A 15195-nucleotide genomic window follows, 5' to 3' on the forward strand; every position below is an offset into this window, starting at 1 on the left:
GGTGGGGGGGGGGGCAGGCTGGCCAACAGCGGGCGACCACAGCTCTGCGGCCGAGGCTCAGATGCCCGGCGCGCTGCCGTCGTTTCAAAGGTACATTGGTGACGTTAATACACCAGAGAAGACGTGACGCGCCCAACATGCAGACACACCACCTGGTCCCCGATGGTGCCGACATGGAGGGGAGGAGGTGGGGCGGGGGGCGCACCGGTGGTCCAGCAGCTGCTGCTGCATCCCGCCGGTGAACTTTGTCTTTATTGTATTTATTCATTCACTTTTCTGTTCATCTGTCGGTGATACTGCTTTTCTTTTTCTGTTTCAAAACGTGTTGTTCGCTGAACAAAAAGCGCGACTCACCAGGGTGCCGGCGCACTGCTTCTCTGCCATCCTTCAGGGACTCGTCGGCAAAGATCTCCAGCCTCTCTCTCCGTCTCCGTCTCTCCGAGGTGGCGTCCGCTCGAGTGTCTCGGTGTCCCCCTCTTTCTCTCTTTCTCTCTCTCTCTCTCCCTCTCTCTCTCTCTCTCCGCTGCGCTGCTGCTCCTCGCGAGTTGTGTCGCTGGAGTGGCGTCGCTGCTTTGTGTCAATTCTGCCCTAATCCAGAAACTTTTCTATGCTGTGAAAGGAACATGTGACAGGCGGGAGAGGGGAGAGGGGTGGAGGAAAAGGGGGGGGGAGAGAGAGGAGGAGAAAGGAGGCAACACTTTTTTAGGAACTTGTTCCCCACCTCTGGTTCAAAAACACTCCCTTCGCCTCTCTGTTGGTGACCCGATGAGGTAAAACACACACAAAAAACAAATATGGACTAAGAGGTCCCTGACAGGTGGGAGTTAAACCTCAGTGAGGATGCAGAGAGAGAGAGAGAGAGAGAGAAAGAGAGAGAGAGAGAGAGATTTTAGAAAAACATGTAGTAAGAGATTTGCATTTTGCAGCAAAGCAGCTGCCGGAACAAAGTGGCCTATTGTGTAGAGATTAACTGTTCGGGGAACACTCACGCTGCACACCGGCCGCCGCCGCCGACCGCCACACTGGGAAACAACGCTTTGGGTTCAGAGGGAACGCGTGGGAGAGCTCTCCTGGCGGAGTGAGAGGGCATCGGAGGTGTTGGCGAGGAACTTCGACGTCCTTTTGTTGACCAGTATAGTTTGTGTGCGACACCTTTTTGAGTAATGGAATACTTTTTTCTTTTTTTTTGACACACACACGTACAGATGGGACGCCCATCACAGCACACACTGTACACACACACACAGTCAGACAAGGTTTACTGGTGTGAAGATCAAAGTGCGTGATGGAGTCCATGCAGCGCTCTGACTCCATGCTGCTGGCTGACTCCACTAATGTGTGTGTGTGTGTGTGTGTGTGTACACCAGGAAGGAGCTGAGCCCCCCCCACTCCCGACCCCAGGCAGGAGAGGCAGAGGGAAAGGGTTTGATTGTTATTCACGATCAAATCCATCACAGGTAAAAACTACTTTTAAAAATCGGAAAATAATTTAGTTTATTACTTTAAAAAGCTGCTGGACTGAAAAACTACTCGTCCCCAAAATGACAGAAAGTTACTCGCCAACACTTCCGATACACAGATGTGCTCTTTGCCACTTTTCATAAAAACATTTACCGATCAATCGGCTGATTACATAACTTCTTATTTGGAGTGTGTGTGCGTGTGTGTGTGTCAACGACTCAGCCTCTGCAGCGTGCCTCCCTTCATCTTTCATCCGACTCAAGTGAATGGAAAAATAAAGAGAGAGAAAAGCCCACACAGCTTCCCAGCACAGGGAGAAGGAACAAAAAGTGTCCAACTCTCGTCTCCAACATCAGAACGAACACACACACACACACACACACACCAGGAAGGAGCTGACTTTGCTCAATGCGTCCAGCGCTCACCACGGCGGGACTTGATTTCCGTCCATTCCAGCACATTTACTTCAAAATGAACACTTACAAATCAAACTTTACAAGATAATGGGTCAATAAAAGTGGTAAACACCCGTCTCTGTGGTTGTTATTACCTTCGCATTGAAAATGCGGAAGGTTATGTTTTGATGGCCGTGTATTTATTTATTTATTTATTTGTATGCGTGTTACTCGCATAACACAAAAAGTATTAAACTGAATCGCATGACATTTGGTGGGATGATTGGTTATTATCCGGGGACCATTTGATTAGATTTTGGGATTGATCGGGTCAAAGGTCAAGGTCATGAAAAGGTCAAACCCTTCTTGAATCGCATAAAATGTGGTGGGATGATTGGTTATTATCCGGGGACCATTTGATTAGATTTTGGGATCAATCGGGTCAAGGTCATGAAAAGGTCAACATCTTCTTTTTACCATAGCACGGTCAATTTCTATCCAATTGTCATGCAACTAATGCCAAAATGTTCATAATTCAATGCCCAATCTTGTGATATGCGAAGGCATGCGCTCTACCGAGTGCCCGTTCTAGTTGTTGTCTGTTCCCATACTAGCTCCGCTGAAGTCCCCGTCGTACTGGAGAGCGCCGATGCTTTTATTCCTTTACGGTTTCTGCGTGAACCTCACAATGGTTATGCAGAATAAAATAAGCAATCATAAGTAAAAGAAAGTATCCGTTCTGTGCAGACCGTGACTCACAGCCCCCGCGCCGAATGGCCGTCCCTCTACTGACAGCTTGCTTCTTCCGCATGTCAGCAGCAGTAAAACTATAAAATGCAGAATGTAACTGCACAACAGCTGCTAGTTGAGTTAACCAGGTCAGCAGTGCCTGTTCAAACCAATCAACGGCTGATTTCCTTCCGGGGGAAAAGGCTTGCGATATAAGTGCGTGATGTCTCAGGGGAGGACATGTGGCGTCCGCACGGGCGGAGCCAATCCAGTCCAATACCGATAAACCAATCAAGTAGCAGCGTTCACGTCATGATTTTCCAAACCTACGAGGCTCGGCATGCACACACGACGAGGCAACCCCAGAGATTTTAAACTTAGCTCCGGTAGCTTTTCTAATCTGTGGCCGCTCAGTGGGAGCGTCGCAGTGTGGACGTTAACGAAGTCGCCTAATTAACCGTCTGTAGGAGCCATTTTCTTATGTTTTTGTTACTTTGGACCTCCCACCACTAGGTGGGGCAAGTTTGCTTTAAGGTGTCGTTTGTCCCTACTTAATGAGGTGAAGTGGGAGGCCAGGTGTTGCTGATTGACGAGACCTAACAGTTGTTGACCGTCGGAATGTGAGCCAGATTTGTAGGTAAAGACTGAATTTAATGATTGTTAATAAAACCACAGGAGAAATTATCGGGACTCTTGGTCTTACTAAAAACGCATCTCAACCCTCGCCAATGAGTAGCCAGTAGTGGCCCACGTTAAACAGGTAACGGGGCCACTACACCGTCCAATTGGATTTCTATGAGGCTGCTTCTCAAGGATGGTCGTAAGCCAGGAGACCGTAAGGCAATGAAGACCTTGTGAATAGACTGTTACCTTTTAATCAGAGGAAACACAAGTCAATTATTGAATGAACAGATGGTTTAATGGCGGTGGATCAGGAACTTGACACATTGTAAGTCACGCTAACGACGTGACTCGAGGAATGAGTCGGCCCCGTTGGTTGGTGGGCCGTCCACCACTCCGGTTAAGGCTGGAGAACCTCATATTGGATCCCATTACATGGTTCCCTGATATTGACGTCGTTGGTGATCCCCTGACTTTTCATCTAGTGACACCATCAGATCAAAAATTACAATTGTTCAATTCATTTAGAGCTGCTACTAACGATTATTTCAAGTTGCCTATTAATCTGTCAATTTCTTTCTCATTTAATTGTTTAGTTTTTAAACAATGAGTCGCTTCCTGTCAATAAAATGACTGAAAACAGCAAAAAATGTTCATCAGTGTTTCCCGAAGCCCAAGAAAAAGTCCTCAAATGTCTGGTTTACTGTCACAGATCAAAGAAACCAGAACATATTCTGGTAAATATATGTGAGAACATGAAATCTGACCACTTTAACTTTTTTTCTTACGTAATTACTCAAATCGATGAGTCGTATTGCGTAAAAATGTTTGCTGAATAACGTGATCGTTGCAGCTCTACTTTGTTGGACCGGCCGCGCTACGGACATCTTCACGCGTTCATTGAGCGTGAGCGTCCGGATGTTACAAGCCACGATATACATGTGCTCGGCTTCACTGAGCGACCACGGGGAGCGACGCTGAGATGACGTCATCGTTATTTTACCAACGTGTTGCACAGCCAGCAAAACACAGCTTCACTCCATCAAACCTCAAGCTGCCAGTGTCATCAGAACCACTGCACTTGATGTTGATAATGAACGGGGTTTAATGATAGTGAACTGGGTTTATGGATATTAAACTGGGTTTATTGATATTGAACTGGGTTTAATGATATTGAACTGGGGTTATTGATATTGAACTGGGTTCATTGATATTGAACTGGGTTTAATGATATCGAACTGGGTTCATTGATATTGAACTGGGTTTATTGATATTGAACTGGGTTTAATGATATTGAACTGGGTTCATTAATATTGAACTGGGTTTAATGATATTGAACTGGGTTCATTGATATTGAACTGCGTTTATGGATATTAAACTGGGTTTAATGATATTGAACTGGGTTTATGGATATTAAACTGGGTTTATTGATATTGAACTGGGTTTAATGATATTGAACTGGGGTTATTGATATTGAACTGGGTTCATTGATATTGAACTGGGTTTAATGATATCGAACTGGGTTCATTGATATTGAACTGGGTTTATTGATATTGAACTGGGTTCATTAATATTGAACTGGGTTTAATGATATTGAACTGGGGTTATTGATATTGAACTGGGTTCATTGATATTGAACTGGGTTTATGGATATTAAACTGGGTTTAATGATATTGAACTGGGTTTATGGATATTAAACTGGGTTTATTGATATTGAACTGGATTTATGGATATTGAACTGGGTTCATTGATATTGAACTGGGTTTATGGATATTGAACTGGGTTTAATGATATCGAACTGGGTTCATTGATATTGAACTGGGTTCATTAATATTGAACTGGGTTTAATGATATTGAACTGGGGTTATTGATATTGAACTGGATTCATTGATATTGAACTGGGTTTATGGATATTAAACTGGGTTTAATGATATTGAACTGGGTTTATGGATATTAAACTGGGTTTATTGATATTGAACTGGATTTATGGATATTGAACTGGTTTGGCTGTGTCTATCCATTTTTGTACCTGTAATCTTTTCACAACTATTCCTGAATCTTTTGTCTTTATGGGCAGAATGCTTTAAGAAACATTGGGCTGGGTTTCAGAGGTTTGCAAAATAAAAGAGTTTCACCCTCACATGAAAGAGGTTCAGAGCAGAATAGAGTCAGAAAGAGATGCATCACATTGTACATTGGGTGTTTGACAGAGTAGCCCCACTATGTGTAAAGAAAAGTATCCCTCCTCTCTTTAAAGTTAGCAAACTTCTCAATAACTCTCTGGTTAAAGTCAATCATGTCTGTAACCAGCCTGTTTCCATTATTCTGGAGGGAATGTGTCTGTTTTTCAGAACTTCTTCGTTGTGTTTTCGATGCCAGTTCGGTCTCCTTCTGCTGCTCTGCTCTGCAAACAGGGTTAGCTTCATGCTGTTAGCGAGTTAGCTTCATGCTGTTAGCTAGATAACTGCGGCAAGATTCGTGCTTTACACTTGTCTGAAGCTCTTTAGATCCCTCACCCCGTTGTAGTCCAGAGAGTTTCAGTCCCAGGACTTTGGAACAACAGACAGGGGAAACTACCGGTCTCTGATTGGTCGAATAGTCCAGTCACGTGAAATAAGAAACAATGTCATTGGCCAGGGCGCACATTCTTGCACCCCAAGATTCACGTTTCATCCGCCAATGAGAAGCCGTCCTTGCCTAAACGACCGTGAAATGTTTGCTCGCTGCCGCACACACGTTGGGCCGGCGCCCCGAAAATGAGGAGGGGCTTCTCTCCGTGATGAGTGGCGATGTTATTTATGTCACATTTAACTTAAGTGGTTGTTGACAGGCTGACGGTATCCCACACACATTTAGCGCGTCAACACGGTATATTTGCTATTTAAATGATTTGGTATATAATGTTTTTTGACAGGATATATTTTTTTTTTTCTTCTTTTTGTTTTCATCTCAAAATTTTAAGAGGGGCGGCGCCCTAGCGCCCTCTATGGACGCACTGCCACTGTGCAAAAGTTGTATTGACTTTTGCAGTCCAGTATTATCGCAACTGTATATGATTATTGAATGTCCTGCTGAACAAAACAAACAAAAACAAATAAAAAGCTTTAGCTCAGGTTTTCCCCGACTGACCTTGATGTTGTACAACTATAAAATAATAGCTTGCTGTTGGTCAAACGAAGTGGGAGGATGCCACTCAGTCACTCATTAACCGTCGAGAGGCCTCCTATTTTCTGGGCACGGCGTGACAGCGTGACCTTCAGGAGCAACGAATGGCAGGTCACGAGGCTGAACGAGTATTAGTTTAGTTCTTTCTCTATTTTGATAAACCACGTGTGAAGCAAAAAAAAAATAATCAAATGAACTGAGGTGGAAATACACGAGAGGGACTCATTATTAATGACGCTCCTTTATCTAAAATAAAGACATGAGCTGTCGATTTTTTTTTTGGATTAATCGATGAATCGGATAACAAAATTGAAAAGCATTACTTTCCTTCCCGTTATTCAAAAACAGAACCGACAACGCTTTACACGCGTGAGCTTGGAGACGGGGCGGGGCTTATCTCCGTTAATTTGCTCCGTGGAAACGGTTATCCTTTCCTTCATCCACCACGGAAGAACTAACCACTATGTTACTATTATACTTGTTGTGGACATCCCACAAACATCGGAAAATCTAACGCCCTCGTGTTTGTGTTCATAACATTAATATCATATATATATATATGTATTATACATAACATCACCTGTAGGCTCACACAGCTCGGCAAAAACATTTTTTTACACTTAAACATCTCCGTGACTTATTGAGTGGCGTATTAATCGCCCGACACAACGAATCGATAATGAAATTCTTTGCCAACACTTTTAATAATCGATTTTTACCGATGTTTTGGATTCGTTGTTGCAGCCCTAATAAAGATGCAACACCAGCCTCCAGGCTCACATGGTGCCCAACGAGGTATTAGCATCAGTTATTGACAATGCATCATATTGTTGGCGGGTTTTGCAAAGCAGCTGTGTCTATTATCAATGATGCCAATATGCAGCAGTGCGATTGGGACTCCATCGGCTCTGTTTGGTCACGATAGACGTCCTCTTCCTCCCGCTGCACACAGAAAAGGTAAACATGACTTTGTGAAATTGTGACGGCACTCAGAGCAGCAGTGACCACGCGGAGGCCTTTTGTACGGCGCCCCGTGAATAGAACCGCCGTCACTTTGGACGGCTGAAAGAAATCGGAATTGTCACAATAACCCAAAATGACACTGGGAGTGATAATATACGGGATTTTAAAATGAATTGCACAAAACACGATTTTCCTCTTTTTTTTAATAAATAATGCCATTCAAATGACGTTGACTGCTGTTGGAAAGGGGAAGACAGCGCTGTGAAAACATAATATATGGCAGTACGTAAAGTACAAGAAAATCCCCGTAGCCATGTGAACCTTTTCTAAACCCCTGCCGAGTTAAAATATCTGCGCTTATTGTGCATCGATAATGTTATCGCTGCACTATTATCTGGTTATTGTTTTGAATGGGATGAAGACTGTGGACGCAACAACTCTAAAGTACATACCACACAACAAATACCAACCATTGTATTTGGGGTCAAACAAGGAAAATCATCATTGTTTAAGATATTTATACGATAATATAAGTATTCTCAGATCGTGATGCTTAGGTTTGTTTATGGACCGGAGCTCATGGGAGTGTACATCTGTAAATCTCTGCAAAACCTCAAAACAAGTTTATCTTAGTTAGCGTCCTGTATCCTGTAAAGCTCAGTGATGATGAAGGAGTATTTAAAATGAATTCAGAGCTCAATCAGGATAAGAATTGTCTATATATTTGCATTAGAATTTGAATTGTGTTGGTGCATTATGCGAATGATATCAAAAGAATCAACAAGGAGATTTGATGCAACACATTTAGTTAACACAGCACCAACTAGCAATGGTTTAAAAAACCTTAATGTGAAAGGAGGGGCGTTTCCTCCTCTTGTAGCTCATTGATTGAGTCTCATTGATCTCATCAGCACCATTTCCACCAACTGTATGCTGTTACTTCAAGCATAAACCGCCATGATAAACCCCACTGTATGCTTTCTGCTTCGCACCACAGAAAGCGGAGCACTTTAGGAGCTCGATATTTACTCCAGGAGCTGTTGGAGCTCAAAGGGGAGTAAATATTAGGATTACATCTGCTAGGTTGACCAGGAACACTACCTCAAATACATCCTGGATATATAAATAGGCAATTGCTTGCAAACAATTGTATTAGGTGACACTAGGTCAATGCTGTCGCATGCAGCTATTTCTGTTTTTTGCCCGGTGACAAAATAAGCAGATGATACAATAAAAAGGTGTGTCGCCTTCCTGACTCTTTCAAAAATAGAGATTATTCAAGGTAACACAGTGATATCTTTACTGGACTCAACTGGAGGCAGACTGTCATATGTGGACGGATTGTAAAACCCTCTGAGGAGAATTCGTAATTTGTGATATTGGGCTATACACAATAAACTGAATTGATTTGTATGCTCCCTCGTGTAAAACTTGATACTAACTTGTCACAGTTATATTGTTATAGCCAGCAAAATACCTCCCCTTGTTGAATCTCTGCTCTACTTTATACCCGCAGTGGTTATGTCAGAACAAAAGACTAATACCGAGGTCTGGGTCATGGAATTCCTGCTCCTGACTACGCCACTGTCCTGTTGAGACTCCGCCCACTGTTGAGACTCCGCCCACTCCTCCTCTCTACCGCCATCTGCCTGATGGATCGTGGAGGTCTCCATTGTGGAATATGCCTACTATAAACTATTCATACACTCTGTCACATTCATTGAATGTATTTTAACTCTAAATCTGTCCTTCTGGTCAAATGACATCTATTGTTCTGTCCATCCTGGAGAGGGATCCTCCTCTGTTGCTCTCCTGAAGGTTTCTTCCCTTTTTTTCCCCCTGAAGGGTTATTTGGGAGTTTTTCCTGGTCCGATGCGAGGTTTGGGGGCAGGCATGTCTATGTGTACAGATTGTAAAGCACTCCGAGACAAATTTGTAATTTGTGAAATTGGGCTCTACAAATAAACTGAATTGAATTGAATTGGACGGATTGTAAAGCCCTCTGAGGAGAATTCGTAATCTGTGATATTGGGCAATACACAATAAATTGAATTGATTTGTATGTTCCCTCGTGTAAAACTTGATACTAACTTGTCACAGTTATATTGTTCTAGCCAGCAAAATACCTCCCCTAGTTGAATCTCTGCTCTACTTTATACCCGCGGTGGTTATGTCAGAACAAGACACTAATACCCCTATTTGGAAACTACCTCCACCAAGGTGATTTCCACCAATAAGCGCAGTTAACAGGGATTTGTGTTTTTCAGGGCCCGAGTTAGTGATGAACACGCTGCTTTGCTACGTTGTACTCTTTTTCTAAGTGGGAATGTCGGTGTTGGCAGGGGGCTACTAGAAGAAGAAAGCTACTCAAAACTGAAGTAAACTAGAATGGGCACTCGGTAGAGGGCATACCTTCGCATATCACAAGATTGGGCATTGAATTATGAACATGTTGGCATTAGTTGCATGCCAATTGGATACAAATTGACCGTGCTATGGTAAAAATAAGATTTTGACCTTTTCATGACCTTGACCTTTGACCCGATCGATCCCAAAGTCTAATCAAATGGTCCCCGGATAATAACCAATCATCCCACCAAATTTCATGCGATTCAAGAAGATGTTGACCTTTTTCATGACCTTGACCTTTGATCCGATCAATCCCAAAATCTAATCAAATGGTGCCCGGATAATAACCAATCATCTCACCAAATTTCATGCGATTCGGTTTAATACTTTTTTTGTTACGCGAATAACACGCATACAAATAAATAAATACACGGCGATCAAAACATAACCTTCCGCATTTTCAATGCGAAGGTAATAAAATTAATCTGAATATGAATAGTGAATAGTAGCGGTGTCATGAGACAACTGTAGGACGAAAGAAACAATAAGGATTTATTTTTTCACAAACATGGAAAAATGAATAGTAGTAAATGCTCATAACTCTTAATGTTCTATGTTCAGTTCTATGAAGCTGGATAGTTTCATGATTAATAGTGCATTATATTTGTTATCGGGCACAGGGAGTACTCCTGAAGACCTTCTTTGACTCTGTTGTGGCATCTGCCATCTTTTATGGAGTGGTCTTCTGGAGCAGCAGCATGGCAGCGGCTGACAGGAAGAGGCTGAACGAGCTGATGAAGAAGGCCAGCAGCGTGCTGGGGTGTCCTCTGGATACTGTGGAGGTGGTGGGGGACGGGAGGATGACGGCAAAGCTCTCGTCCCTGATGAACCACACCTCCCACCCCATGCATGACGCTCTAGCACAGAGGTCGGGAACCTATGGCTCGCGAGCCATATATGGCTCTTCCGGTGACGACATATGGCTCGCGGACAATTTTGAGTTGAGAAAAAAAAAATCTCCGCCCGCCACCCTGTAATTTTCTCTATCGCGCCAGATTACAGCAGAAGTAATTTAAGGTCCCTTTTCTTAAAGAGCACGTCTTTGTTCTTTTATTAAACTAAACAGTCGTCTGTTATTGCTCGTATCTACAGCAGCATGTCACTCTGTCTTTCTACATCATAATAGTTTATTTGAGAAATTTCAGTCAGGATTTAGAAAACACCACAGCACCGAGACAGCACTGGTGAAAATTACAAATGACCTCTTAATGGCAGCAGATAAAGGACTCATCTCTGTACTGGTCTTGTTAGACCTTAGTGCTGCATTCGACACCATTGACCATGACATCCTATTACAGAGACTGGAGCAGTCGATTGGCATTTCAGGCACGGCACTAATTTGGTTTAAATCCTATTTATCAGATCGATCTCAATTTGTATTTGTAAAGGATGAAACCTCGATGACCACCAACGTTAATCACGGAGTTCCACAAGGTTCTGTGCTTGGACCAATTATATTTACCTTATACATGCTTCCTTTGGGCAATATTATCAGGAAACACTCCATAAACTTTCATTGTTATGCAGATGATACTCAACTATATTTATCGATAAAACCAGAGGAGAGCAACCAACTCGGTAAAATTCAAGCATGTCTTAAAGACATAAAAACATGGATGACCTGCAACTTCTTGATGTTAAATTCAGACAAAACCGAAGTAATTTTAATCGGCCCTGAGCACCTCAGAGATCAATTATCTGGTGATGTGGATTCTGTAGACGGCATTGCCCTAGCATCCAACACCACTGTAAAGAATCTTGGCGTTATCTTTGATCGGGACTTGTCCTTTAACTCCCACGTAAAGCAAATCTCAAGGACTGCATTCTTTCATCTACGTAATATTTCAAAAATCAGGCACATCTTGTCTCAAAAAGATGCAGAAAAATTGGTTCACGCGTTCGTTACTTCGAGACTGGATTACTGCAACTCCTTATTATCAGGCTGCTCTAATAAATCTCTTAGGTCCCTCCAGTTGATCCAGAATGCTGCAGCTCGTGTTCTCACTAAAACTAAGAAAAGAGATCACATCACTCCTGCACTAGCTGCTCTGCACTGGCTCCCTGTAAAATCAAGAATCACTTTTAAAATTCTTCTCTTAACGTACAAAGCCTTGATTGGTGATTCACCATCATATCTTAAGGAGCTTGTAGTACCATATTGCCCCACTAGAGAGCTGCGCTCACTAAATGCGGGACTACTTGTAGTTCCTAGAGTCTTAAAAAGTAGAATGGGAGCCAGAGCCTTTAGTTATCAAGCTCCTCTTTTATGGAACCAGCTTCCAATTTCAGTCCGGGAGGCAGACACAGTCACCTCATTTAAGAGTAGACTTAAGACCTTCCTCTTTGACAGAGCTTATAGTTAGGGCTGAATCAGGTTCACCTGGTCCAGCCCCTTGATATGCTGCTATAGGCTTATAGCTGCCGGGGGACGTTTTAGGATGCACTGAGCAGCTATCTCCTCTTTTTTTTTCTTTCTCTCCTTAGGGATGAATTTTCATCTATCAATCACACGTTACTAACTCTGCTTTCTCCCCGGAGTCCTTTTGACTTCACGTCTAATAGGGTCATCCGACCCTATGAGACGGCATAGATCCTATCTGCCTGATGGATCATCGAGGTCTGGGTCGTGGAATTCCTGCTACCGACGACGCCACTATCCTGTTGAGACTCCGCCCACTGTTGAGACTCCGTCCACTCCGCCTCCCCACCGCTATCTGCCTGATGGATCGTGGAGGTCTCCATCGTGGAATAAGCCTACTATGAACTATTCATACACTCTGTCATATTCATTGAATGTATTTAAACTCTAAATCTGTCCTTCTGTACACATGACATCTATTGTTCTGTCCATCCTGGAGAGGGATCCTCCTCTGTTGCTCTCCTGAAGGTTTCTTCCCTTTTTTTCCCCCTGAAGGGTTATTTGGGAGTTTTTCCTGGTCCGATGCGAGGTTTTGGGGCAGGGATGTCTATGTGTACAGATTGTAAAGCACTCCGAGACAAATTTGTAATTTGTGAAATTGGGCTATACAAATAAACTGAATTGAATTCAATTGTCTCTACGTGTCGCGTTAACACTTCGCGGCTCTCCGTCTCGCGCGCCGCAGAGCTCCGATGCCGGCGTGTGTGCACATCGGGGCGGAGCAAAGAAAAAGTCACCTGCACACCCCCCCCCCCAGTAGCATCATGCAGCACCAGAAGTCGCATTACAATTATACGTTAAAAATACTATATGGCTCTCAATGAAATATATTTGGAAATATTTGGCTTTTATGGCTCTCCCAGTCAAAAAGGTTCCTGACCCCTGCTCTAGCAGCTCTGCACAGCTCCTTCAGCCAGCGGCTGATTCCTCCCCGGTGTCTGAGGGAGAGGAACCACAAGTTCTTCCTTCAGCTGCTGTCAGGCTGCACAACACACTGCAGTAGATCGCTGGAGATCTTGGCACACTCAGCACTTTTTTTTCCTGGACACTTTAAACTGCTGGAAACTCACTTTTGTCACTGTCTTATGTGTATATTTTGTTTCCGCTGTATATTTAGTGTTTTAGTATTAGTATTTAGGATTGTTATTGTGTTTTATTTTTATTAATAATCTAATGTGCACCCGCTGCTGTGATCCTGAGATGTCCCCACTCTGGGACGAATAAAGGAGTATCTTATCTTATATCTTATCTTATATTTGGTCAAATCTATTCTGCAAGGTGACCAGTAACAACGCTGCGTCGGGTAAATGTAGTGCCGCAATGTTTTCATCTGCAGTAGAAGACAGAATACAATTGAGATGCACATTTCGTACGCACTTGAAGTACCTTATATAAAGTTGTATTAACGGATTTTCCTGGTCTCCCTCCGGCCCCTAATTGGGAAGGTATGCGCAATTACATGAATAAAAAAAGACTCATAAAAACAAAACAAGTCTGATTTACTTTTTTTTTTCCTCTCAATGTTATGTCATGACCTTTTTTCTGCTTCAAGAAGCAGTGTAAAGGTCATGACATAACATTGGATCACGCGGAATTGCGCATATACTTTCCCAATTAGGGGCCGGTGTGTAGGAGCCATTAGTTATGTCATTATATGTTTGAGTGTGGAGCCTATCTCAGGTTGACCATGGGTAGGCAGTGCGTAGTTGTGTGGCAGGTAGGTTATATATGGGGCACAGGTGCAACTAACAGGGGTAATGATGAATGGGTGACGGGGAGATCTCACGGTTTTTACTTGTGCGTGAGGGAGAAGATCCTGTTCCTTATGTGGCACCCTGAAATGTGTTATTTCATATATCTTACTGGTGTAATTCAACGGTATCCATTTCTTATGATTTGTGTTTAAGGTAATTCATGTGAGGTGCACATACTAACTGTGAAGGGAGGAAAGTGCTCGTTGTCCCTTTGGAAGAGAGCGCTGTCTCTTTAAGAGACGGGTGTGTGAAGGGCAGGTGCGATAAGCCCGGCTGAAGAAAACACATGCAACGTTTACCAATCAGCGTTCTTGTCTGTACTTCATGTACTTGTGTCCTCGTGGACTCGTTACATGTCATCAGTCGCAGCCCGAGTACATGTTCCAATTCAATGTCCGCTTCTCGCAAAGCACGGTCAAAACACCCGGATAAAGGCAAAAAATATGTATATCTTTAGTTTAACAATCCACACCCATACTATATATATATATAAGTATATATACACATTTATTTTGTATGAATTTGTAATATTTGTATTATTTATGTTTTGCATTAATATTATTATTAATCATTCTAATACAAACAACTATGCAATTATACTTTTGAGGACTATTCAATTTGAAAAAAATTATTGCATTCATTTCCCTTTGAGAAATACCTCTCAAATGTCTAAAGGTACATTTAGAACAACCCAGAATAACTTAATATTTTATAACGTTGACTATAGCGGTCTCTTTTTACGTTTGATATTTATAAACAATATATATATATATGTTTTTATTTTTCACACAATAATTGTCATAACAATTGTCATATTTTGTTTTGACTGCAAAACATAATTTACAGGGATTAATTGGAGTAAACTCATGAGCAAGAGCAGCTGATGTGGTGATGTCATCAAGTCAGCTGCTGTTCCAATCGCAGAAAGACCGTCCTCCGTCCTTTGGAGTCTGGACTCCCAAGACCAAACTCCAAAAGTACACAAGTCTGTACTTGGCATTAATAAACGGCCACAGTGTATGCTCGCCTTAACCAGGAATGTGTATAATAAATGTTTCTAAACAGAAGAACGAAGTGTTATTCAAGAGTTCATGTTAAGGGTGCAACACTTACTCGCTTCAACAAAGAGATTCCGGGCCGTTTGGGGGAGGTTCCCGTTTACTTCAGTTTATTTTCAATAGCCCATAATCACAAATTACAAATTTTCCTCAGAGGGCTTTAAAATCTGTACACATACGACATCCCTGACCTTTGACCTCACATCGGATCAGGAAAAAAG

At 42.6% G+C, this 15195-nt stretch overlaps 1 protein-coding gene across 1 annotated transcript in view; it reads right to left on the bottom strand.

Moving 5' to 3' along the window:
- Positions 1 to 15195, bottom strand: part of slc6a9 (solute carrier family 6 member 9) — a 104642-nt gene that overhangs the window by 69253 nt on the left and 20194 nt on the right. Inside the window, exon 4 of the mRNA XM_056421885.1 lies at positions 355 to 610. Within this exon, the coding sequence (XP_056277860.1) occupies positions 355 to 384 (30 nt within the window). The 5' untranslated portion in view covers positions 385 to 610. The remainder of the gene's footprint in view (positions 1 to 354; positions 611 to 15195) is intronic.

The sequence above is a fragment of the Pseudoliparis swirei genome, chromosome 8, assembly GCF_029220125.1.
Source record: "Pseudoliparis swirei isolate HS2019 ecotype Mariana Trench chromosome 8, NWPU_hadal_v1, whole genome shotgun sequence".
Classification (NCBI taxonomy): Eukaryota; Metazoa; Chordata; class Actinopteri; order Perciformes; family Liparidae; genus Pseudoliparis; species Pseudoliparis swirei.